The following is a 27,818-nucleotide window of genomic DNA, read 5'->3' as shown; positions in this document are numbered from 1 at the left end:
ACACTGTAATGGACTAGGTTCCTATCCAGGAGGTATGAGTTACAGGTTTGAGAGAGGACTTTCTTTATCTTCTACTGTACATTATTTTAGTGTTTCATTTCATTTTATTTTTCCTTATTTTTTATTTTGAAAATCACATGTTGCAGTGTTTTTGAACAGTCATTTGAAAGCCTTGCTGTTTTTCTTATTTTGTGATTCTATATGAGGTAGTTTAGCAGCTTGTGACCATAACTGTTAATTCAAACAACAGCTTTTAGAGACAACATAAGAGCTGTCACAGAATTATCTTGTCAAGCATTTGAAAGTTGTAGAGAAATCCACACCTTTGATTTAAAAAGAAGTACATGTTATTATCTGTGAGTCCAAATGGTAGACAGGCATGGTAGTAAACAGACCCGATAAAGCATTATCATCACAGTCTGGAGTAGTGCCTATCTGTAAGAGATCTTTTTGCTTTGTGCTTTTCATTTCACACAGGGAGATTCTGTTGTCCACCATCAAATGTAATGATAAATATCTTTCAATAGGAAAATCCTCTGCTGTCATTCTATACTGTATCTGATAAATGAGCAGAATATATAATAAATTACCCAAGATACAGTATCTGTCTCTGTTCTACATGTTGTCTGGAAAAGCTTGGTGTATCTGTAGATTGTTTTAAACTTGTTTCATAACGCATATAAAGTATAGGAGGAAAATTAGTTAAATAAATGGAGGAGGCTGAGATATTTGTAACATATATATACAGACCTTTAACTTCATCTCAGTATGAGTTAAATCCATACAACTATGGTTTTAACAATGATTTACCAGTACCCATTATTAAAACACAGTGTTTTGAATTAAGAAAGGGAAAAGATGCAGTTATGTACACCATCTTACTTCACAGTAACCCTCTGTTTTCTGTGTCTTACTAATAACCTAAAATGTATTCGGTGTGAATCAGGAGAAGTGATATAAAAATATGTAAAAACATATCTGTTTTCTCATTGAGCACAGTATTGTGTAGTCAATATTTAATGGGAAAAATAGATTAAAGGGTTTCTCAGTAAATGAATATTTATCAGTTTCCTTTTCCTGCATTTAATCCCATTAGTGGATTATTTAATAAGGTACACCGGAGCTCAGAAAGACAGACAACTAAGCCAATATTGTGTTTTGTAAATAAAAAAAATCCTGTGATTTGCATGTAGGAGAACAATTCCACATTCAGCCCTGTAATGTATGCATTGAGAATTTTATCTTTTTACACAGTTTCGTGTGTTTCATTGAACAAATCCTTTCCTGTGGTTTTTGCAAGAAAGGGGGTAGTTTTTCTGTACTCTGTAACATTTCAACAATGAACTACAACAGCAACTGCAAACTTTTTCCAGGCACACATTAGAAATAACACATTTGTTGAAGACAATTAAACTACACTGCTAACACATTCTAAAACTCCCTTTACACAGTACGGTAGTAAATATTCACAACTGACAAGCACTTTGTGGTGAAATAGAAAACAATGTTTTCAGAATATTTCATATTTCCCCCTTCTCAGTGACAAGATGCTATAAAGAAATAATTCTAAATCAGAAGATCTAACTGCAAATAAAGCATTCACTGAATGTGGTTAGCATCAAATGAAAGAAAACAGATGCAAATTTGTGTTAAGAACTTTTCTCCCCAGAAATAGAAATAAACCCATATTTCTTGAAACCATATTCCACTTATTGTTTAGTATACATATGACTTTGATTTTAAATTGATCTATATGCACATAAATGAGTGAGAGGAAAGGAATGCACAATATTATAGCTTTCATGCTTTTGCCATTTTACTAGATGTTAGTTGTGTTTGCAGTTTATTATCATAGAAATAGTCTCTTGAACCAGCAGAAAATTCCTCTCAGTCTAAGCATAATAAAACACAGATGTGATTCCTATAATATTCATCGTGTTTTTTTTAAGTCCAGAAATAAACAAACCACAAAGTTAATGACAGTTTATGCAAATTCCATTTTCAGATTCCTTTCTAAGAATATGCTAATACATCACAATATATACTGTAGATATCAGATACAAGTTAAACAAACCAATAATGGCCTCCTTATTAAGTGCTGCAACAATTAAAATAAAAAAATCAAATTCATGTGAAGCCAAATATAAAATACTGCATAGCTTTGTTTAAAAATGATCAAAATGAAATTGGAGAAGTCTTTAATAATGTTTTAATTCAAGACAATTATCTGTAATTCAGTTTATTCCTGTTATTTTTTTCTCGATGCATAACAATTGTAGTATTAAAAACATTGACAGAATAACCTTCCTCTAAATGTGAATTTATTGTACAGAATGACTATAAACAAATTTGCTTGAATATGCAGAAATTTCGGGCTACCTGAAGATTTTAAAACAATGACAACAACAATAGTAATAATAACTATATTATTGAAAGCACTTTCTCAAATCGCTTTAAAGAAAAATAAAAAAGTTAAAACAATGAAAACAGCAACAAAGATAGGAGATAATACTAGCACAATGAAACAGAAGGGTTTGAAATGTAATAGAAGATGCAAAGAGGCAGACAGACATCAATTAAATTATGAAGAAGAAGGGTGTGAGTTGGGATTTAAAGATGTTGAGGAAAGGTGGCTCTCTGATATCCATGGGGATAGAATTCCAGAGCTCTGGGGCTTAGAAGGAGAAGGCCCAGTCACCCATAGAGTGTATATTGGCTTGGGGGACAGAAAGGAGACCAGAATCAACTGAAAGAAGACTGTTAGGTGGCGGCAGGAACATAATAAGGCAGACAGATACTGAGGTGCCAAGCCATGTAGAACTTTGTAGATGAGTGTGAGAATTTTAAAACCTGATAGGAAGCCAGTGCAAGGACTCCAGGACAGGAGTAATGTGATCACTTGTACGTGACCTGATCAGGATTCTGGCTGCCAAATTCTGGATGTACTGAAGTTTATTCAGAGTGGATTTAGATTCTCCAGCAAATAGGGAGTTGCAGTAATCAATAATAGAGAAAACAAACGTGTTGACCAGCTTTTCAGTGACAGTCAGAGACAACATACTGTAGGACGTAGTCTGGTGAATTTTCTGAGATGGAAGACGATGTGTTTTTCTGATTGTTTTGTAATAAACATGGACAATCTTTTTTCAGGAATTTTAAACCAGATATTGTAGCTTTTAATGGGGAGAATTATTTAGAATATATGTTAATATATTGTAATATATATTGTTAATAAGATTTTGATTTTACATTCTTTTTTTTCACGTGGTGTGCTTTAAAATGATAGATGTAAGGCATTCCTATTTTGTCCTTGTGTAAAAAAAATTGCCCGATCAGCTTAGTTGCTGTACAGTATATTGTGTATGTGGGGTACCTGCAATAGCTGGGACTTGCTGACCTGCACAAATTCTGTTAAGATCCTATTTTTAAAAGTCAATTAGATTTGCAAAACACTCTAACCATGATGTTTTATGTAAATCCCAAAGCCATTATACAACAAAAACAAAATACCTATATCCCTAGCAAATCAGAGCAGTATGCACAATGCACTGAGTAAATATTTGTTTAACCTGTGTAAACTGATACACATGAATCTCATAATGTTGATTAATAGACCTCCTGTGTGTTTCACAAGAATGTAATGCATACAGTACAAGCTACTGTAAGACCTCTTTAGAGACACAAACACTCTGCACCTTCTAGGTAATCCAGGATTGCAAGTAGTGCAGTGGGAGGAGCAGTCAGTTCAGTCCCATCCAATATGAGCTCAGATTGAGTATCAGGTGAGAGAGCCTAACAATTGAATGGACTAAGATGTTAACAATTACTTCCAAAAATATGCAAGCTCAGACAGCTTTAGAAGCTTGTGAACATTGCCTCTTCATGCTGCTCCCTTTTTATTGTTTGCATTTCAACAAAAGACTACAATCATTGAATCTGTCTGGATATTTCCAGGATTATATACAGTATATATACAAAGCCATCTGGGAATGTCAAGATGAAACATGTAGCCTTTGGCTGGTGAGGTTCAAAGTTACATTGTTCTGTGGGTGGCAAGCTATACCTGAGCATTCTTGGCAATCATATGATCATAGCATTAGGTTGCACTGAAGAAAGAGACCAGTATTTTATGCAGCAATCAGAATAATTTGTGGATTACACAAAAGGCTCTTCTTTTTTTTCTGCATGGCACTAGGGAGTACCATGTCTAAGCAGTGCTCTCCACAGCATGCTTTTATTTCTCAAGAAGCCAAGGTCTTGGAAGGCCCAGGACAGACTAGCATTAAGTGGGAAATAAGAAGACTGGTTTGAACAGCCTGCGGTTAACTCTCAACTTGAACTACTCTACCTAATATTATTCTAGGTGAGATAGATCAGGACTAATTCTAAACAAGAGTCTATGAGACCAGTCCAAAATGTTATAATAACTTCTCTACAAGTTTCAGGTACAGCTTATCTCATTCTTAATTTCACGAGGAATGGCAAAGCCCCAAAATAAAAGCGTGGCGAACTATTGTGGAGTGAATATTTGGCTTAACCTGCTTGGCTGAGGGCCGACCTCCTGGCCATAGGACAAGGAGGCCAGGACCCCCTCGCAAGGTAACCAAGGGGCAGCTACAGAGGTGGAGTTGGGATGGAGGTGGGATGCAAAAGTTGCACGCGAGGGAGAGGGAGATATCGCATTTGGCATTTATAGCATTCGGTGTAGGAAGGACGAAGGGAGTGATTGCTAATCGCTGATGGCTAGTGATGATTGAGCGTGGTTGTTGTCATCCCTCCCGAACTTTAGTTAAATAAACTCCATTAAAACATGTTTTACTGTCTGGTAAACATTAAATAGCACAGCATCCAGGATCATTTATTTACTACTGAAAGGTGTCATACAGTACTTGTTTATTATCATTAACCGATACTAACAGTAACAATTAACTATATACATTTAAATGAATTTAAAACTCAACTCAGGGGTCTTTATAGTGCCTTGTAAACGTATTTACGGCACCTCCTTTCAGAGACATCCTGTTTTGTTGAATTACAAATGATGTAGAAACATTTTTATGAAGTGAATGTTTATAATCAAAACCTAGATGCTTATCAAAACCAAAGACATTTGTGGGTGAAAGAAGTTAAATGTTATCAAAAACTGCACAGAGAAATAAAAAATTAAGGACATGCAGAATAGGTTAACTGGTGTCTCTAATTTGCCCCTGTGTCCTTGACTGTGTTTGCTCTGCAGTGGACTGACATTCTATCCAGGCAAAAGTCCTGCCCTTTGAGCCTGCAGTAACTGTTAGGAGTGTGGGTCCATTGCTTTCTGATAGTGAACAGGCAGATACGTTAGATATTAATAACAATAACACATTTTAGTGATCAACTATTTGAAGATAGGTTAGAACATAAAACTCAAAGCATCAGAAATGACCTGAAGCTCTGAAGTGGACAAATCATGTTTTCAGATTAGCAATATAAAAAAGACCTTTCTTTGCATGCATGACATATAGATAAAAGGTTGTACAAATACACTAACTTTTGAGTTCTCTTTCTGGTATAGCCCCATATTTCAATGAGGTTTTCAGAATGAGGCTGTTTATAAATCTGTTGAAAACCTGTAATCTTAATAATATTTCATTAGTTTTTGTTACCCTGAAAAATTGTGTCTTTAGTTATGCTAATCTGATAGATACTTAAATTTGTTTAGAAAATCCTCTGTCAGCTGTCACTTTAAAATCCTTTTTTTATATAGACTATACGACATTGCTTGTCAACTTAAATTTAAAATAAACAATAAGAATTTGTATAATCAGAAACAGATGCAGTCTAATCTGCACACAGTGTAACATGATTTTATTTTCTCAGTTCTAATAGTTTTATTTCAAGAGCTTAACAATGTGGTTTAGACAGTGTCAAAGAGTCACAGCTGCTGTGACCTACAAGTTGGTCTGTTACCTCGACACTGTTCATCACACATTTCGAAAATATGTTAGTGTGAGGATTTAAAATAAAGGCAAATGAAGTGACCACATGCTTCATATTTAGCATGGCTGGATTTCTACAACTTTTTATTAATCAAAACATAATGCTATGTTAAGAGGACAGAGCCCAGTCATTTTGAGCCTGCTCTCTGGGACTGTAGCTGTTTATCTGTGTTTTCATAAAGAGTAGTGTAATCTGCCACCATCAGTTAAGATATTGACAATAATATGTAGGATTTTGTTACAGGAAATAACAGGGTTATAAAAGGCATGCTGGGAGACCAAGGGAGATCAAGGTCTGCCCACAGGAACATTAATGTATTGTTTCAGTGTACAGTACCCTTTTAACCTAAATAAAACTGCATCTTTGGGGTTTTTTTCAATCTAAACACAATGAGTTTAAAGACTGATGCGTGAAAGCTTCCATATATTTCACAGACTTTGTCAAATACTGTACCTTAAATCTTTTTTTTCCATTTTCTTTGCAATCACAACTACAAAGGAAAAAAAATTGCTGTCAATACCAAAACTACAAAGGTTGTGCTTTAAGGGAAGATGTGTTTAATATACAGATATACAGCAAGTTAGCTCAAATTGCAGCTACTACTAAGAAGGACAGATACTGTTAGAAAAAAAACAAGAAAACCACACCATAAAGGGAAATAAATATTTTTTTCGAAAGGCGAAAACGTTTAATTGTTTCTCATTAACAAACATTCTACTAAGAATAACAACACCCAGGCATTCATTTTATTGAAAGATTTACGGAGTGTTTTATTCACAACAAACTTTGGCTTAACGCACTTGGCTGAGGGCTGACCTCCTGGCCAGGGCATGAGGAGGCCGGGACCCCCATGCAGAGGTGGAGATGGGGTGGAGGTAGAGGTTTATAATCACAAGAGCACACAACATAAAGGACACTTCTCTTTCTGGAAACAAACGTCCTGAAAAGGAAAGACCACATTAAAATATCTGTTGGCTAAAGCTAGCTATTTCCTTTATAAAGTCAGGTCGGCGAAAAAGCAAAAAATACAGTTGTTGCACATACCCCTGGTGGCTAAACTATTAGAGCTATTAGCTGCACATACTGTACTGTATGTTTATTAAACATCAATGCTAAAATGTTCCCCATGTTATTTTCAATTACTGCACATGCTTCTGTTACATACAGTACAGTAAGAATTCAGTACAAATTCAGCTTTTAAGATTCATAAAATAAAAGTGGGAGTTTTTTCTATAGTTGTCTTTAGCTCAAAAAAGAACCCTCCTGATGATTCTTCAAGTACAGTATTTCTTACTATAAAAATAGAATATTCCCTTACATACACAATGTTTTTCAAACAGGTATATACAGTATCTTCTATTTTGAAGCTTAAATTTCAAGGACAGTAATATTGGTAACCAAAATACATCTCTCTGTAGGCTTGCTGTCAGAAGGTGATCTCAACTAGATAACATTTCAAAAGGGAATAACAAAGATGCTATCATGATCATTTTATTGAGAGTGCAATCATTCAGTCCTTTCAGTCTCCCAGCTGTAATCATACTGAGTAGTTTATAGGATTTTTCTGTGTAGGTTCATCAGATTTATGTGACCTCTACTTCCAAATCCCAGCTCCCACTGGAGGTTCATAAAGCATATCATCATACAAACACCCGCAATGCTATCAGCTGCACATTGTTAATGAAAGAGGGGACTGGTACACAACATACCTGATTTTAATGATACTCGCTACAGAGGCATAGATAGATCATCTCACATTGTGATTAAAACCCATTATTAAAAATCATGACCTCAGGTCTTATCTTCCCATCTCTTAATATGCCAGATGGTTATGCTTTCGTGACTCCAGAGATTTAAGCTGGATGTTTTTATGTGGTCATGCATATTTAAAAAGGAAATACGCAATAGATTACAAATCCACAAATGAACAATGCGGCCATGCCAGTAGCTAAGATATTTATCTCCTGTCTTAGTTCCCCAAAACAAGCTGGATACTGAATAAATTTGATTTGCGTATTGGTGTACTGTAGCTTCAACTTGCTATTGCAAAATAATTTGTACTACAGAAATACAAACCCTGCTGTATAAGATTAAAGAAGGTGACCAAGGTCATTTCTGGTCTCGGATGGATATCGTTTATTGACAGATCTAAGAGGAGACTATGAGGGAGCTTGGAGTACTGTAAATGAAAAGCACATGAAGCTACTGTACAAGGGTACTTAAGAACACAGAATGAAGGAAAATAAGAATATTTGCAAATGAGAGGAGGTCTTGGCCTTTTTACGTGTTAGGTTTTTGGCAGCTAATTCATCATATAATCTCATCTCTCCCATATCTTAAAACAAGAAATTGAATTAATCTTTACAATCTCCCCTTGTTTGCATGGGTTTTCTCTGGGTGCTCCAGATTCTTAATACATACTGGTAGGGTGTCTTCTGGGAAAATTGCCCCTGGAGTGATTGAGTGGTGTTTGAGTCTGTGTGTGCGCTGAGATAAATTGGTGTCCCGTCTGCCTTACTCCTTTTGCTTCTCAGGAAAGACTCTGGCTCCCCCTTCACCCTGAATTAGATAAGGCGGCTAAAATGGTTAGAAAATGGATGGATGGCTGAGTGGGAATTGGACAGCTTACTCAGTTACTTGGGGAGCAAATACTGTGTGATTTTTCATACAGATTCACAGAGACCTGACAAGGATCCAGACCATAAAAGACAGGAACTGACAAAATGGTAACTACTGCAGCAATACAATCATTTACTGTATGTTAAGGATCTGGCATCGAGTCAGCAAACAAAATACTAAAACAGTCTGTGGCCTACAGATGATACAACGCCGGCTATCTCATTAATGTACTCAATATACTGTATAGTATGTACTTTCACGCACATATACATGTACTGTCCTGTCAATATATTTGTTGAGGTAATGAATAACATTTCATATCTTTAATGGATGCAGATTATTTCTTTCTTATTCTGTTTAGATGTCCATATATAACAGAGTATAAAACAAGTAGTGGCACGTGGTTTGCCACGCAATGTTTCGGAAATGAAAAAGAGTCCGGCTCACAGGCTCACAAATCTTGGGAACTGCTGTAGAAAAGCAAAGAAAGTTAAAACACATGCAACCCAGATATCCAGCAAGCTCTGAGACAACACTGACCCATTTGTTTTGTTGGGTCAATACACTTTGGCTCATTAGCCTACTTTTAATCAAGCAAGTGGGTTGAAAACCTGACTTGCTAAGCAACAGAAACCCCTGGGACTTTCTGGGCACCTGTGAGCTTGCAGTGTGGTCATTCATTCACATGTTGATAACTTATGCAGGCACTGTGGAACCTGCAATGTTAAAGATGGCCAAATGGTCTGAAAATCATTACCTCAGACCAGATGTGCTTAAGTACACAATAATTACAATAAAACCAAATTGTACAACAGCTGCCAAATCCACATTGGGGATTTGTGGATTGGGGAGGTACAAAAAAGTAAAGTACCTGACAATTCCAAAGAAAGAAAGAAAATTACAAGTTGAGCAAATTGTATACTCTGTGATAAGACACTGAGAAACATAATTCACCTCATTTCTGTATTTCAGGTTTCCATTCAATGTCCGAGGGTAGTGAACATACATTCTGTGCCATTCTGCAGCTTGTTTAACTCAACCCCTAGCAATAAATGTTGCTACTAATTTATAAATGTCTTCCAATTCCATTACACAGAGAGAAATGAATCATTTGTGTCTGGTGTGACTTAAAAGGGAAGTCATAGAAGCAATTTTTGTAAAAGTAAAGATTACACAAGAGGGATTACTTTTCCATTGGAGCTCTTTTGCAATGACTTGTAAAAAGGTTTCAAAAGTCTGTAAAATGTAAAAGTTTCAAAGAGCACCTTTTGATACTGAAAACATAATTTAAAATGGTCTGAAAATTGTTTTGCTCGTTACGTTTTCTTGTTTTGCTTGCAAGATTCTGGATCACCACCCTATCCTAATCCTGTCAGAGTGGCTGCTCTTCAGAACACAACTTGTCACTTTGCCTACAGTCAAGATGCAGAAGGTGTCAATTTTTTTTTCAAGCTAGCAATGTGGCAATCAGGCTTCGAGACATATCTGTTCACAAAGTCTTCTTATGTCCTCCCAGTGCATGACAGGAAATGGTTTTCATCATTACCTTACCTACTATGACTTTGTCTGTGCTGACATACTGTATCATATTAGTAAAAGCAACACATTTGTCCATGGATCCACACCAGCACTGAGTCACTGTGTCAGTTGAGCAGCTCCCTGGGCTGCTTTATTTTTTTGTCTATTAACTCAATGTATCCTTTGCTTTTTAAAATGACACATAAGGTGTCAGTGAGTTCTGTTCTCCTGGCTTATTAAATAGTCATGGCAATGTCTAACATGAGAGAATACAGCTGATTTTTCTGTCAAGCTTTTGGCTTGGAAGTAGAGATTTTGAAAAGGCTGAAAAGCGTCTTAAGAAAGAGCCCTGTACAGAAAGAAAATGCACTCATGAAACAGTAGATTATAGAAATTAATTACCAAGGCGCACACTCACTTCATTTAACTTCATAATATATACTTCTGTGCCATTAGTTCTTACTTACCTGAGCTCTACAGGAAGAGCATCCTTCACTTTTAGACTTTGACAAAACATGCCTTGAAAGGAGAGGTCTACATACAGTTATTGTGACATGATTTTTTATAGGTTTATTTTAACTACAAACTTTCAGTATCCAGGTTTTGTTAGTAAATGTGAAAAAAACAAAGGAACTGGTCCTGCCCAGAAGTCACAGTATGTTGTAAACATTTGGTGTGTACAGAGCATTGTGGACTGTAATGTTTGATCCTTCGCAAGTTGAGAACAGTAGGCTGCCTCTTTGTGATGGCCTTAAGGCCTTACGTCTTACGGTTCTTACACTTCTTGGAAGTTGTAAATGAGAATTAGTTAAAAAACTGAAAATGTTCAAATGTATTCGACACATTTCACTTTTCAATTAACAATTTTCCTGGAAAACCTGTTGCCTTTTTAGATAAATAAGGTTAGTTGTGGTGCCCTTACCATCCTTGGAGATTGAGATTTTTACATTGAGAGATATCCACCCATCCATTTACATTGACTTTATCCAATACAGACCCATGGGGAAGCTGGAGCCTATTCTGGCAAGCACATACAGTATACTGGTATACTGTACATTTGAAGGAATAACATCTCTTTGTCTGATATGTTCAAGAAAGGCTCCATTGATCCTATTATATTTTCATAATATTTTCAGACTCAAACCTGATATTCACTAGAAGCAGCCTTGATACACCAAAGCAACAAGATTATTTCAACACATCTACCTAGCAGTGTAATGAGATGGCTGAGATCATACTAGTGTGACTCAATGCATATGGAAATAAATCTTTTTCTTTTCTTCTTTATATATACAATATAAACTTATATATATAGTATATTTACTTGTAGGGTTTTGTAGGGGTCACATCCATCTGCTTCTTGAAGGAAGCTGATGTATTGGTTTCCCACATGACTGGGTAGCTTATGTCATATTCCCACAACACTTTTGATAAAGGAGTGCCATCTTTTCTTGGTTTTAAAAAGCCCTTCACATAGTTTCCACTTGTATAAGGCCCCCTCACGGTCCTCTCTGTCCAGGACTTAAAAGGTTTGCTTCCTTCAGCTTGTCAAATCTGGATACAAAACTTCTACCTGGAGTATACAGTATCAGGTTGCTCTTATCTGGACTGTTTCCAGAGCAGCAATGTTTTCTATAACCCAACATACACAATATTCTGAGTGAGATCTTACTGGGACATAATACAAATTTTAATTTAATTTAAATTCTATGATTTATAAAACATATCTTAGCAGTTTGTTTGCCTTCTTAACTGGTTCCTAACATCTCTTTTCATAATTAGACTCTACAAGCTCAGCATTTCCCATATTACAGTATATTCACAGTCTACATGGTGCATACGATAGCTTGCACTTGTCTACTTTTAATGTCATCTGACAGCTGTTTGACCAGTCATTAATTTTATGTAAATTGTTGTTCTGTTTGCTAATCCGCCTAATCATCTGCCAACTTGATTAGTTTACCAGGAATTCCAGAGTCACTGATATAAATTAAGAAAAGCAGTGCTCCTAGTATAGATCCCTGTGGTACTCCACTAATTTGAGCATTCACCCCTTATCTCTACTGTCAATTTTCTATTTAATAGTCAGTTATCAATCCAAAGACTTGTGTCTTCTTGAATTCTACTGCAAATGAAAATTGGCTGTTTATGAGGAACTTTATGAAAAGCCGTCTGAACATAAAATTAAATCATATACAGTAACATGCCTTATGTGTACCCTTTAATGTATTTGTTTCTTCAAAAAAACTCTAATAAGTATGTTAGGCAAGACCTACTTTTTCTAAATCCATGCTGACTATTTCCTAGGATATTATTCCAGAGGGGTGATCCTCTAGTTTAATTTTTAGAATTAGTTCCATTACTTTACATGTAATACCCCCATGTCTACTGGGGAATCCTGACCCAGGCTCGAACCTGATCAAAAAGCTCAAAATAAGTTTGACCATGAGCCTTTGCCAGTTCAGGCACTTGTGCTTACTGTGATGCAAAGCAAAAGTGCTGTAATTTGATTTATGATGTTTTCTCTGAACACCGCTGGAGTTGCCGGTCATTGAAATACATGGCTCTGTGGGGTCCAGGGTCCTGATTGGGTGAGTGAATGGCCTCATAGCATGGATCCAAAAGCACATCCTTCTGCTCAACAGGTTCAATACATAACAAGGACCAGTGATGTACTGAGCTTCACAAAGTATTAAACAATGGCAGGACAATAAACACCCTCATCAAGTCGAGAGATACTTATGCCCACCTTGTTTTGCAGCCTATGTGAAAACATCAGAACTTTTTGGCTTTTCAGGGGGATGGTACTATGAAGTACCCTCTGATTGAAACACGAGCTACTGTAAAATATTCTTTCACTCCGACCTATGCATTTGATAATGCAATTGAATGGATACTGTAATTTGTAAAGGTTGAGAACCATTGAGTTAGCTATGTCTCAGGCTTGTCCCTGCAGCAGGGACACAGAGTGAGCTAGTTTCCCTTGATAGCCAATTTAATGGAAATGCGTGCCAACAGAAAATCTGCATCACCTGTGAGCAGTTTTGATCTGCTCCTTGGCTTGTTACCCTTCCATGTTTGCTCGGCCTTGATTCTGCGTGTGATTACGGCAACGTCTTTTTGGTGGATTTGCCCTTGGTGGTTTGTACTGTAACTCCTGCTACGTTCCAAGACTACGCCCCTGGACCGTTTGCCCATTTCATGCCGTTTCCCCAGCATGCTCTAACACAGTGCCGTCTGTGTGCACACCACCTGCTTGGCCACAAACCCGATCAGTATTCCTGTCCGGTCACTGCCTGCTGTCTTGCCAGCTCGCAGCCTGCGCTCGTCTCCCAGTTTGCACCCTTTCCGCTCAACCCAGTCTCTGTGTTTACGCACTGCGGCTCATCTGCTGCTCACAACTGGCAACCCACTGAAGCTAAGCAGGTGTGAGCCTGGTCAGTACCTGGATGGGAGACCCTCTGGGAAAAACTAAGGTTGCTTCTGGAAGAGGTGTTAGTGGGGCCAGCAGGGGGCGCTCACCCTGCGGTCCATGTGGGTCCTAATGCCCCAGTATAATGACGGGGACACTATACTGTAAACAGGCGTCATCTTTGAGATGAGACATAAAACCGAGGTCCTGACTCTCTGTGGTCATTAAAAATCCCAGGGCGTTTCTCGAAAAGAGTAGGGGTGTAACCCCGGCGTCCTGGCCAAATTTCCCATTGGCCCTTAACAATCAAGGCTTCCTAATAATCCCCATCTATGAATTGGCTTCATTACTCTGCTCTCCTCCCCACTGATAGCTGATGTGTGGTGAGCGTTCTGGCGCACTATGGCTGCATCATCCAGGTGGTTGCTGCACATTGGTGGTGGTGGAGGGAAGGCCCCATTACCTGTAAAGCGCTTTGAGTGGAGTGTCCAGAAAAGCGCTATATAAGTGTAAGCAATTATTATTATTATTATTATTATTATTATTATTATTATTATTACCTTCCCCCTGACATTGCGCTCTTGTGCTTGCACTTCCTCTGCTACTGTCAGGTGTGTCGCCCAGCAAGCGGGTTTCTACAACATCAACATACTGCTGCTTACCCCCCATGAGTAGTAGAATTTGACATGTGTTTAAAACATAAGTTATATGTGACAATACTCTTTCAAAAATTCTAGGAAAGAATACTGACACAAAAAGTTGAAACCTCTTTTGTTTATTATTTTAAAACTTTTTATGATAAAATACACTTTTTTACAGGTGCTGATTATTATTGTACATTCTTTTTTGTATTCCGTTTTAAACAGGTAGCTTAAACAGAAAAAAAATATACAAAACACAAACAGGAATTGGAATAAAACTGCTAACATGACTAAGAAGAACATAGCACACACACACAAACATTCATATTTTTTCACCATCACCCTTTAACAGTTATATATACTGTTACTTACACTTAATCTAAATGGTTTAGAGGCAACCCCAACAGTCTTTCCTACTCACACCTTTCTACAAAAAGGAATGCACTACTTCAGGCCTAATAACACTTCGCTCCTAGTACAACATGGGATTAATAACACAACAAATCCCTTATGGGAAATGGTACATATAACATTCTTTTCAAACTAATTAATGTCTCCGGTAGGTCTGTGAAACAATTCTTTCGAAGTATGGAATGCTGTCCACACCCCAAGAAAACGCAAATTGGTAGAATTTATACTAAAATGCTTGATGACTCAATAGAAACACATTTTGAAGATAATTTTATTTTAAATTTCTAGTGGTATAGAGTAGACCAATGGAGTGGAGACCCATATCTTTCTCTGAAGGAAAGTTGAAGGACCCTGAAATCAAGGAACAAAGCAGTTTTCTTACACATGCTACTCCAGTTTACACAGAAACCTAAGGCACAGCTTAAATACATACTGTATACATATATATCATTGAGGGAAAGATGATGTGAAGGACGACAGGACAGGACAAAAAAGTAAAATAATACAATTTCTCACTTAAATATTTCCCAGGTAAATCTTTAAGCTAACTGGGCTTCAATAGTCTGTTTTCAAATCTTGATAACACACTGCACAATAAATCTACAAAGAAATATGTGCGTTTTAAAGATGAACACACAGATACAATTTCACACATGAAAGAGTAATTTAAATATGAAATAAAGCATAATGTACTGCTGTTTTCATTGCTACAATCTCCCAGAGGGGAAACGTTTATCAGCCTTCGAAAAACTGAGCCTAGAGATATTGCTTTCTTCTAAACTGAAACCAAGGAAGATGCATTGTTAACAAAATAGATTACTGCCAGGTTCATTTGCTGTATGTTGCTTTCTATTCATAAAGTAAATATTAGAAGGAAAAACAAATGCTGAAGCTCCCATCCTGTATTTTGTAAGGTTCGACATTTTCAATGTCAATATCAAAATTAAAAAGCACTGAAAACATAAATACAGAACATTGTGGTTTAGCTGGGATCATTTGAAGGCTGTAGGATTTCACCCTCTAGAACACCTTGATAATGGAGGGACAAAAAACTTTTGATTGTCATTCCAGCTGGACTCCTGATTACTGAATTGAATCAAGTATTTGCTTAATTAATCACACTTAATGTGATCTTTATACACTGATTGAAAATGTATACAAAACGTGACATATACTGTAGGACATTTCTGGGACCCTGGTTGAAGCCCACTGCTGTAAAATGTCTTTCAAATGAATCTTGCATTTTCATTCACAGAATGACCTTGGGATTCTTATCTGCACTTGCCAGACACATATTAATGAGAAACAATGTATGGTTAGGGAAATATGGCTTCAGAAGGAGTGCATTATAAAAATACTTAAATGGGGAGGAAGAATCTCATTTTCATTTCCTAAAGCACTAAGGCAAAAACACAAAGTTTTGTGTTCAGAATAATTTCTTTTAATCTTTCATCTTGGACTACACACATGCAAAAACATATGGTAACATAGCAGCCTACTGTACATTAGCTCTATTTCTCAAACAAAATTTACGCAAATAAAATACATAGGAAATCTATTTATATATGTATAATTCATAGATCTTTTTTTCTTAAAAAAACGTTTATTTAAAATATCTATTTCTGTTATATTCATGAAAAAATATCAATGCTCATTTTTAAAAGTATCCCATCCTTTCTGGTTCAACAGTCCCTTATAAAAAGAAAAACGTCTTAAAGACTACCTTATCTTTCTCAAAAACAAGGAACCATCAGTGTTCTGTGTATAAATCCTGTTCATGTACAATTCTTATGTAATTTTTAAAACCTGTTTTTTTGATGATCATGTTTTTATCAAGCCAGCTCCTACATGTGTACATAGATACTGAGACATCAGAAACAGTGCTGCATGACAGATAAACAAATTTAGACTTAATCTGTTCTCTAAACAGTCTGCTCAACAGACTACTGAAGAAAGTTAGTGCAATAAGTTCAGTTTTATTCTCCTTTATTTGTCTCGTATACTGTATGCTTAGAAAGTGATAAGCAATAAAGAGCACAAATCACCACCATATTTTATCAGTACACACACTGATCTGAAAGTATCAGTCTTAAAATATGAACTAGCCAGGGCACAATCCAACAACACCCCTGTGTACTTGAAGCGTGAACCTTTTTTTTTCAATTCCAGACAGCATGTTTTTCACACTCAGGTCATGACCATGAAGCCTATAGCCACACGCAGCCAGTCTCCCCCAACCTGTCCACTTTCGAGCGCCCTGTTCATTTAACACGGGAGGTTCAGTGTCAATGGAAGGCAGATTGCCCCCTTATTCTTGGCGGCACTCAGTGAAATCTGCACCACAACCAGCTGGGGAATCCAGTGCCATGAACTGTTCTAAAAAATCACAAAAGGGTTTCTGGGAAATTGCCTCTTTAGTCTGTTATCACTGCTGAAAGGGAAAATCCTGTCTTAACTTGTATCGGATGGGGGCTTATTAGTCTTCAAGCTGGAAGCAGTACCCGAGAAATAATGAAATGGCAATTGCTCGCTTTCAAGGGCTACAACAGCACTATCAAAGATACATCTTATTATCCCACATCTTGTCATTATTAAAATCTATTATACCTAATTGCATGCTTGGTAATTATAAGGTAAGTTGTACGCCTTTCCCATAGCACACTTTAAGAGCCCAGATAAGGGGATGAGAACAATTAATCTAGAGCAAGATTGAAATATGTTGTTTGTGAAACTTTCTAAATGGATTCTCTGCTTTAAACTATTATTCTTCTCAAATGAAACGTCACAGAATGTTAAACTCCACATGGAGTTAAGTTACCATTTGGGATGAGTGGGGTGCAGACACTTTTGGATAATTGGCTTAATGTTTATCGTTGTAAACTGAGTAGCCTTCTCTCATTTGTAACCTTGCCTACTGGGAGGCCTGTGTTATTACTAACATGCTCCATGCATGTAAGAATGTTCTTACTGGTTTCATGTCAGATTAAAAAATATTCAGATGACATTTTAAGTGTTAATTCAGAGTTCACATGATTATACTTGTATTGCTTTTTTATGGCTTTTTCTCCACTTATATTATTACAGTAGTAATATACTTATGGTCACAGGTGCTGTAAATTGATATAAAATTGAAAGAGAAGTGAAACACAGGTAAATACCAAGCGAAATCCACACTCTAACTTCATTAAGGATGGATGAAAAGGATGAATACAAATACAAAGACTAATACAATTACATCTTCCCAACTTCGCAGAACTCCAAACCATTGACTGGGACAAATGAAATTAAGCTGCAATAAAGAAATGTTTCCAGTAAGATTATTTTGTTGAAATTTTCCTCACATGACATAAAGAAGTCTATTGTAAAGATGATTTCATAATGAATGCTTACATGTAGTTGGACCTCGGAAAGGGATAAGGGACACAAAGCTTATTGAAAGCAACAGCTTCCACAGCTCATATGGTATTTATGCAAATAACATCCCAGCCTGCTTAGGTACAAAAATGCTGGACAGGCCTGCTTATTTATAAATATGGCTGCAAGGGGAGATGTTTTAGTGATTTTAAAAGAGAGATGATTGTTGGGGCATATTTGGCAGGTGTATCAATAATCAAGTCAGCTCAATTTGCTTGGTTCAGTGGTGTTTAAGGTAATGTTAGTATGGAACTCTGAGGAAAACACTGTCAATTTATTATAATATTTGAAGTGCAGGGACAACAGACAATCAACTCCAGATCAGTGTATTGCAAATTTCAACTTGGGGAGCAACAGGCAGTTAGATTAAATATGGTCTGCTGAGAGCTTCAGAGTGCAGGATACCATAGTCAGGTTGTATTGTACAAACTTCTCGTTATATCTGCAACACATTCAGTATTTGCAAATCTAGTGGTGCAAAGAGCTGAGTCAAAATACTATCGAGCAGTGGAGAAATGTCATATGTTCAGATGAATCATTTTTAACCATGTTCTCAACAAAATGTCAACCTAAAGACTTCTACAGCCCTGACTGCTTTATTCCAACAGTGAAAAGTTCAAGAGGTTCTGTAATCTTTTTTTTAGTCCAATTTCCCGGTATAGTTTGGGTGTACTCATTTTGTCAGAATGCAAGATCAATACTAATCATTACTTAATGGTACTGAGTGATCATTTTCATTCTGTGTCGGGAGGGGTGTCTTTTAGGAAGACAATGTCCCCATTCACAGAGCATGTGTGGTCACCCAGTGTTTTGATGAGCATGTCCTTTGTGTTATCCATAACTCATAGCTGTCTCATTCATCAGGTCTGTACCCAATTGAGCGGTTTTTGGAAATTCCAGAAAAAGCCTGAGACAGTCTTTTCTGCCTCTATCAACCATGAGTTAGTTGATTGAGTTTCCCAAGAAAACGTGGTGCCACATCTCTCCTGCACAATTCAAAATTCTAGTAGATGCCATACAGGCATTCTGGCTGCAAATGGTGGCCCATCATCCTGTTTAGTGACTTTACATTGGTGTTTCCATTTTTGTCCATTATTTGTACTGTAAGTCTAACACACCCATCTCTTTATTCTCTAGTTGGATATGCTACATAAATATTAGACATATTGGTTTTCCAATATGGCAGCAAGAAGCTACAGATAAAAGTAGTAGACTTCTTCCGTCAGTTTGAAGAGATCGGAATAGTTTTACTCACTTAACAGGAAAGTGTCAAGGCAGCACATAAAAGGAAGACCTTCCAATAGTGCCTGCCTACCACAGGATATTTTTTGGGACATGATGATGTATGTGATCCTGATGATGTGTGATCCTTTGTGGATAATGTTTGTATGACTAAATGCACCTGTGTAAATGGGAACGAGAGGAAAGTATAATAACAAAGTATTTACCATTAACAAAATTCATGCAGGCTGCTTCACTTGGTGATCGTAATCCACTATCTCCTAATAATGCCTAATCACCCTACAGAGAATGCTATGTAGACTATTTTAGAAGAGATGGTGGTAAGGGATGGAGAGTTTTTTGTTTTAATCCAGAAGGATTAAATTACCAGGAACCCTGAAAGAACCCAGATGTAGAAATGACTGACTGCTGCTTAGCTTATTTTACATATATGGTTGCTAGTAACTTATCACCCACACTTCTTCTTTCAATTACAGTGTTTTGTCAAAAAAAGCAATTAAACAACTTACAGATTTTTTATTCTTATTTTGTTTAAATTGAATAATTAAAGAACTAGTCTCAGTACAGACCTGCACTTAAAAATATCTGGTAATGTGGTATTCCTGCTCTGCTCTGATTGTATTTTGGATAATAAGTACAGAATATGTTGACATTTGGAACAGGTGGAGAAAATTAAAATGAAAAATTAAATCAGAAAGAACATGCATAAATTAATACAATGTTAATATTTAAAAGTATGCTTGCACTGCAAGAAAAGTTCAAAAGGGCAGGACAACCATTACATGCAGATTTAAAGCACAAATTGGATGAAAAAACATCTTCCTACTTCTAAAAGGTGTCTTCTCTTGCCCTGCATGCCTCACAAAGGCAGTCTTGCTCCAAACGGACCAACATCTTTAAAGGCTGTTTATACAAGGTGATTAGGGGATGTGGCACACTTATGACTTAACATATTGCTGCACACATAAATTAATATCCCTGTTTACAAAGCATAGCATTAAAGAAACTGACCAGAATCTTCTACTGGCACTTATACTTATTTCAGAGAGCTCAAATTATTATTTTTTTCAGAAAAATGTAGAAACCTGGACAAACAGTTTTATGCTGTATAGAATGGGTTCTGGTTGAATCTCTGTCTTTACTAGTATAGACTGTCTCTTAGCTAGATCAAGGCCACTGTGGACCCTTTAGATTGAAACTGGAGGTTATCTCTGCTCCTTTAAGTGTCTTTTGTTTTATAATTGTAGAAAAAAGAAAACAAGATTGCTTGAGTAATAGTTCACCTTTCAGGCTTTGCTGGTTACATGTACATACTGTATACTGTATAAAAGCCTTCCATGTTTTTTTTTTACGTAGTCAGAACACAATGGTCAAGGAATACACAAAGGCCTTGATGCAATCCTGCTAAAGACTATATTCAACAGGTGTAGGACCACTAAGATATTACAAAATTAGCAGAATTAACTCCTGTACGGTTGCTACACGAAACAAAAGACTGGATAGAAACAGGACAGCCATTACTCTAGACTAGTAAATACCCTGTATGTTATTAAAATTCTAACAAACTGTTTATACATTGTACTTTTATATTAAAATATATATAATTAAAATATATTACTTTATGTTTTTCCTTTAACTGCTCAAACATTAAAAACATGATCAGGACACCAATTTCCATACAGACACTTTGGTATAACACCCAAGATAATTATACAAAAAAAGTACTCATTAACATACTGACAATCAATTTAATAAAAAATAATATTAATATTACTTGAGATATATTGACCAATGGCATGCAAACCCTGCAGTACTGTCCATCATCTCTGAATATAAAATCAACATGCTTTATTATTGGCAACTGTGTGTCTCTTACATAACAAAATTATTGCATGGCGATGTCAAGTTGTGTGTTACTCTAGATATTTCGCCATCATTGAAAAGTGTTAAATGCCATTTAGAATTCAGAGTATTGATTACTCTTACAGTGTATCGAAGACATAAAAGATACAGGTACTTAGGACCTGGAGTAGAAGCTTAAAGAAAACAGAGGTTAGAAAAAATTGCTCTAAACAAAAAAGAAATACCAGTGTTTATAAAGCCTAGTACAAAAATTGCTATCACTCGAATTTTATGAGTGCTTCAAATGCATTTTAAAGGAACCTACTGGAAATACTCATTCTGAATTGTTTTCAGTTCTTCATAACTGTTGATTTTAACAAAAGTCTAGCACAGCTGGCTTTCTTGAGATCACTTTAAGAGTTCAGAGTTAAATGGGAGCAATCTAAACAATCTAAAATTACAGAAATGGCCTCTGGTAGAGAAAAGGTAGAAGGATCATCCTGAACTAGAAAATGTGCTGCATAAAGACGGACAGCAGTGCTTGATCTCTCAGCATGAATGAATTATGAGAGAGGACACATTTATTTTACCACTTGATCTGCAGCTGGTGCTACCTTTGGGTGTACCAAACAGCCAAATATTTAGCAATAACGTAAAGTAATTATCCCTTCCTTCATTACAGCACAACACCTCACCCATAGACATCAATCCTTAGGATGAAGGCTGACAGAACTCCCAAAATTGTTAAACATAAAAATCATGCTGGACATTAATTACCAAAAGAAGGATCCATATCTGGCAGGATTTAAAGAAAGGTTCTAAACAAAAAATGGATCTGTCAATCATAGTCCAATGACTTGCTAAAAAAATACTTTTTTCCTTTTCTTTTCTTTTAATAAAATATTGTGCAATAAATGACGTGTTCCTCTAAGTGCAAAATTTGTCACAATTCACAAACACAAGTGACTCAAGTCTAGTACAAGGTGCTGATTCGTTCTTTTTTTAACATTACGTGTTTATGCTTCACCACTTCTTTTTTCTTCCTATTCATTTTGATAGAAATAAGTGAATGCAAATCAAAATTTTCCTTATCGCACCACTAGGCAGGAGACGCAAAGTTTGGAAGGGCCAATGCAGTCATCGTGACAGAATGCCCCACAACCTTTGCACATGATCATGGCTTTCAGGCGACAGTAACATTTGGATGGAGAGTCGTCCATACTGGAGCTTTCTGCAAATGCCTGCACTGGACCAGCTTCCCCATGATTAGCATGATCTAATGGATGGTTAGCGGGAATTGTGGTGACAGTCACTGAAAAGGACATAACACCCCCACTACTGCTGGACACTGGACTATAGCCTGGAGAACTGCCAGAACCTGCTGAGCTGTGGTTGAGTGCATGAGATGTAGACATATTTATTGTGCCACCATAAATATGTCCAACCACAGGGCCATGACTCTCATAATTTTTTTGCTGGTGATGATGAGCAGCCTGCCAGTGATGGCGGTCCATTCCTGTATGGTTTGGCAATCGATATGGCTCTGAGTTACTATGGGGGTTATTGCCAACTTCAGGATATACTTTATGTGATTGGACAACCCGGTTAATTTCTTTGGCTGTAGCCGCAGCATCTTTGCTGTCTGTTAGGACTGAATCTTCTTCTCTGTCTGGTACCTGTCCAAGTGAAGGAGACTCCCGCTTTATCTTATGACTGTGATTGTGGTCAAGTAATGCACTAGACTTTGTATGACTTGGGCTCGTTGCAGTGTAGGAGCCATCACCCAGACCCTGATGCTCTTTCTTGATTCCTGTGAGATCAGGTTGCCCTTTTACATAGTCATTTGGACTTTTGAATGGCTCTTCCCCTTCATCAGGAGTAATCTCCCCATCTATACATTCTTTCTTCAGGTTGGCCAAAGGGGCATTTATGGACAGGTGAGCACGTTTGTAGCTCTCAGATCCTCTCCCATAGGTTGAGATGTTAAGAAGGTAATGTCCCGACATAGCAGGCTTGGACATCCTCTTCCGACCCATGAAACCCATGGCAAAACTCTGGCTACGTGAGCACTCAGCTGGATAACCAAAGTGACAGATCTCATGCTGCAAAAGCTGTGACCCAGTAATAAATTGTTGAGTCTGTGCTCTTTGCATAAGGGTCTGCAAAATCTGTTCTTGGGTGGCCTTGTTCAGCATTTCCCGATGATGTTGGGCGAGTTCCATGCCACCTGTCCTTGTTGAAATAAGCTGGTTGGGCAGCAATTGCCTTGCTTTTTCGAAGGCATCTGTTCCAAGTCTGGAATGATCATCACCGCTTACCACAGTATCAGTCTCTGTGGTGACATGAGATATTTTCCCTTTATCACCCGAGGGCAGAATGATTGGCTTGACGTCTATTTTTGTGTGTGGTTTTGGGAGGATCTGCTCAAGTGGGACTTCTTTTCCTTGAAGTAGCTGTGTGACCAGGGGGTTATTAGCTGGAATTGAAGAACTGGTCTTAGTTACATGCCCTCCACCTACTGGACTCTCTGATGCTTTTTGACTCAATGTACCGGAAACACTGCTCAAAGCAGGACGTGTAACTGACATGCATGAGAGTGGAGCTGTTGGAACTTGTGTGCCCAAGGACACATTTGAATTTGATGCCTGATGAAGCATTTGAGACCCCACTTTTTCCATAGTTGAAAGAGCACTTGGCTCTTCAAGAGATGCTTTCCAATGTTTGTTGGCCTCTGTGTTTTTGCCATCGGTGGCTGGTGGTTTCTGTTCCACTGTCTGGACCACATCTATTGGAAAGGGAACAGACTTTGATTGTTCTTTTCCCGTGGTTTCATTACAACTTGAGATCTGGGACTGCTGTGTTGATGGATTTGATAGAGATGCTGGATTTGAACAGTTCCCTAGGGTGGAAAGCCTCACTGAAGGTGTGGCGGCCTGTGCAGTGTTTGCAGATAATGAACTGAGGGTTGAAGTAGTACCGCTGGCTCCGGCCTGTGACGTGGTAGTCTGCTGTAATTGTGCTCTAGAATCACCGACGGAACCGGGAGAGATCTTGATCTTGGCGTCTGGACAGGAAGGTAGAATCCCTCCCGCAGTTCCCCTTCCTCCAGCTCCTCCCAGTTCTGCTCGGGGAGTGAGCGCCTCTCTGACTGCAGTCCCAGTGTGGCTGGCTCCCCCCTGTGCCCCGCCCCCTCCCCCAGGCCCCGGTCCGGGCACTGCACCCCCCGAGGAAGATCCCGCGGCGGCCGCTGCAGCAGCCGCTGCTGCCGCCGCCCGCTGGGCCCTGGCCAGTTGGGCCTTCGCCTTGATGTCTGCCAAGGTGCGAGCCCCTGTGCGCCCAGTACTGGGAAGGGAGGCTGTGAATGGGGCCCTGGGAGAGACCTGACCCGTGACAGTTGCAGCTGTTAATATCCGTGACACCGGGATCTGCACAGAACACAAAAGAAGACCAAATTACAGTCCCATTCGCAGTCAAGAAGCAGTGTTTTCCTGAGAGGACGTTTTCCCTAAAACATGTATTTCAAAATCAGATCTGACACAAAACCGTGTTTCTGCATGAACTGTATAAACAAAATAAAATGTACAGAGAAAACAGATCTTTCCGTTTCTGAATAATTCTGAAAATACAGACAAATACCTGCATTCAGACGAACACCTGATATTGAAGCAAACAGGATATCTTCTCTCACTTAAATTCTCTCACTTAAATAGCAGAAATTCCAAGTGTGAAAATAACATTTTCCTTGTAAATATATCTAAACTATATTTGTGCACGTATTGTGTCTTAATGGACAACTTTAAAGGGCTCTGTAGTTTAAACCTTACACATGAGACTTACACAAGAGTGAAGGCAAATATAAGTTAATACTGTACATCCCAAATCCCAAATTAGAAGTATAATATTCTGAATTTTGAAAGAAATGTTCTTCTGCTGTATTTGTTCAATCTGACCATAATTCAAACAGAAGATGGAGTTATGGGAAATGATTCTAATTGCAATATATATTCTGGTACATTTTGAATTCAGGTTTGAGTCCAGGCAATACTTTGTCAGTTCTTCAAATGAGGAGAGAAAGCTTAAGTAAAGGAAAAGTAAAGGCTGAAAGTCCTTTCTTACCTTGAGTGGAGGTACCCTTGGCTTTGCAGTATGTTCCATGCTGTCGGAAGAGCTTTTGGGAGGTGCCTCGCAGACACGGGCCCTCTTCTCTGGGCTAGGCAGCACCTCCTCCAGGTCAGTGGATGACTTTCTCTTCAGTCCCTCCAGAGCGACCTCCATTTGCTCAGCGCCTGGCACCTTCATGGGGCTCACACTGCTTGGGCTGTCTGTCAGCATCATGGCAACTTCCTTCCTGTCAGGGCTGGCCTTGGGAGTTGTCTGAGGAGACATGCGTGTCTTAGATCCATCCAGCTCCTGCTGGTCTTTTGTCACTTTCACGGTTTCCGTGTCCATTGTCTCCTCTGTCTTCACTTGAGCAGCGACCACAGTTTGCGTTGGCTGAATCAAAGCTGTTTTTTCAGATGCCGGTGCCTCAGGTAGCCTCTCAGGGACAGCTCTTGCCTTGGCTTTGGATTCATCATTGCCGGGCTCTGGTTTCAAGCTTTCTGATGTCCCGGGGGGTTGTTTTCTTTCATCATCTTTACTTTCTGTGATGCTGGCTTCCAGTCTGGGCTCAGCCTTTGCCTCGCTTTTCACAGGAGGTACCTGAACTGAGGGGCTGGGAGAAATGTGCTGCCTGCCAGGCTCTGGAGTGTCACGGAGTGTTGCTGTCAGCTTTCTGGATTCCTCTATGCTGATTCCAGAACTGGAATGAAAAGCAGAATAAAATATAAGACAAACACAATCAGAAAAGCTGCAGCTGCCATTGAGGAACAGTATAATTCTTTGGAAAAGGGAAGAACATTTTAAGAATGGGCTGGGTGGCAAATAGCATATGTCTTCAGTTATGAAAAATAAATGGTTTATTCTTTGAAACTGGTTCAGTTTTCTGCGGTGTAGCTCTGATCATAGGCCCAACTCTGTTTGGTGGGTTAACCACCATTAAAGTGCTATGAATTACAAATGCTGCAGTACAGTATGTTTGCTACAGGACTAAGTCTACAATGAACAGTATGTTCACAGCATGTACAACCTTAAAGACGTTATTTTGTATTTCATTTTTTCCAGAGAAGGCATACAGTAGATCCTGGAATTGATGTAAAGCTTGGAAAATATGATTTGTTCACTTAGCATTTTACAGTATGTGCATTAGGATCAGAAGAACTTGTTTGTTTTTTAATTGAGAGAAAATAGTCAAGATTGCCTTTTTCTTCTATTTCACATTATAAACGTGTCAGTCTTCCTGATAAATAAGATAAAGAATATACCCCACATCTAACTATCACATTTTATATTGAATTAAGTTTTATATTTCATAATAATTTATATTTTATTCAATTTTATACAAAGTATTTTATAATGAAAATATAAGGGTTATAAAATGATGTGCGTATTTCACATGACTTAATCTGAGCATTCCCTACTGTTTAATGAATTAAGCTCCAGTAAAGAGAACCAGTGAAATCAGTTTAATCAGTTCACTATATAATAGTGCAAATTGTTTTACAAAAATGACCAACACATTTATTTTATACAGGACGATGACAATAATTTGAATAGTTTAGTTACATCCCTGTTTATTTAAAAAAAAAAAACAATGTTAGCTCATTCTTAAAAACAAATCATCATTTATTACAGCAGAGATCAGTTGGCCACTCCAACCTGTTTTAAACGATTCTCTCACTACTCCTGGAGGACCTGGATCCTTGAACAACAGAGCCCTAAAGGGCTCAAGGACTAGAAAACTGTACTGCATTTGTGACTCAAAAATTCTTTATCACATGAACACCTCTGACCTGAATGATGCCCATAAGCTGGACAAAGACATGGTGATAACTACGCTTTCTCCTGATTGGGGAAGTCAAAGGTAAAAGGGAGGATTCATGGAGCCATCAAGAATGAAATCATCAACTTTCTACACAAGTTCCCTATTGGCTTTTTCACTCAAATCGGGGAATCAATACACCTATGTGACTTCCACATCTACCCCTACTCTAGAGTCAGATGACGAAACCAAGGGAGAGTTCCAAGCCAGGCTTGTCCAAATTCTCGTGAAACCTTCTACTTGGGGACTTCAGGGCCAGAGTAAGAAGAGATGCCAGCCGCTGGATTAGAAGAAATGACATGAAAGAACTAGGAAATATCAACCCCAATGGCAATCTTATTCTTACCTATTGCCATAAACATACTGAAAAAACTACTTCTAGTTTCGACTTCTAGACTGTTAGCTGTCTTATTAATTCAAATTAAGCAGCGATGGTCTGTTGTTTTTCCTTTATTAGGGCTTCACTAACTTACAGTGTGACACAAATGCACAGTATACAGTATATAAGGAACACTCTTACTTATTAACTTACATGTTCTGTAAGTCAACAATATGTACTGTACATACTGTATATATGTGTGCAAAAAAGCAAAACATTTTACAGGAAATGTCCCACTTAAATATAATTATTGCTTGTAGTCCTTTACATAAATTTAATTTATTTGTTTTCTTTGCTATTCCTGAAGGAAAAGGTTTGGGCTCGAAAAGCCTGAAAGTACTAAATGGTAGAGAAAGCTGTATACACTACTGTTTTACAACCCCCTGTATCTTTGAAGTATGGGAAAAAGACAGCTGGCAAATTGAGTTATGCATCTTGTCTTAA

The 27,818-nt window shown here is 37.8% G+C and overlaps 1 protein-coding gene across 9 annotated transcripts in view; it reads right to left on the bottom strand.

Annotated features, from left to right (window-relative positions):
* Positions 1–14,284: 14,284 nt before the first annotated feature.
* The window catches only part of asxl2 (ASXL transcriptional regulator 2), a 133,023-nt gene continuing 119,489 nt past the window's right edge, over positions 14,285–27,818 (bottom strand). For all 9 annotated transcript variants that reach the window (XM_069178687.1, XM_069178686.1, XM_069178691.1 and 6 more), the window contains 2 exons: positions 25,192–25,876; positions 14,285–24,500 (listed from right to left, as the gene is read on the bottom strand). In XM_069178687.1, coding sequence (XP_069034788.1) covers positions 22,164–24,500; positions 25,192–25,876 — 3,022 coding nt within the window. In that variant the 3' untranslated portion in view covers positions 14,285–22,163. The remainder of the gene's footprint in view (positions 24,501–25,191; positions 25,877–27,818) is intronic.

Source organism: Lepisosteus oculatus, chromosome 2, assembly GCF_040954835.1.
Source record: "Lepisosteus oculatus isolate fLepOcu1 chromosome 2, fLepOcu1.hap2, whole genome shotgun sequence".
In the NCBI taxonomy this organism is placed as follows: Eukaryota; Metazoa; Chordata; class Actinopteri; order Semionotiformes; family Lepisosteidae; genus Lepisosteus; species Lepisosteus oculatus.
This window is presented reverse-complemented; position numbering and strand designations above follow the sequence as displayed.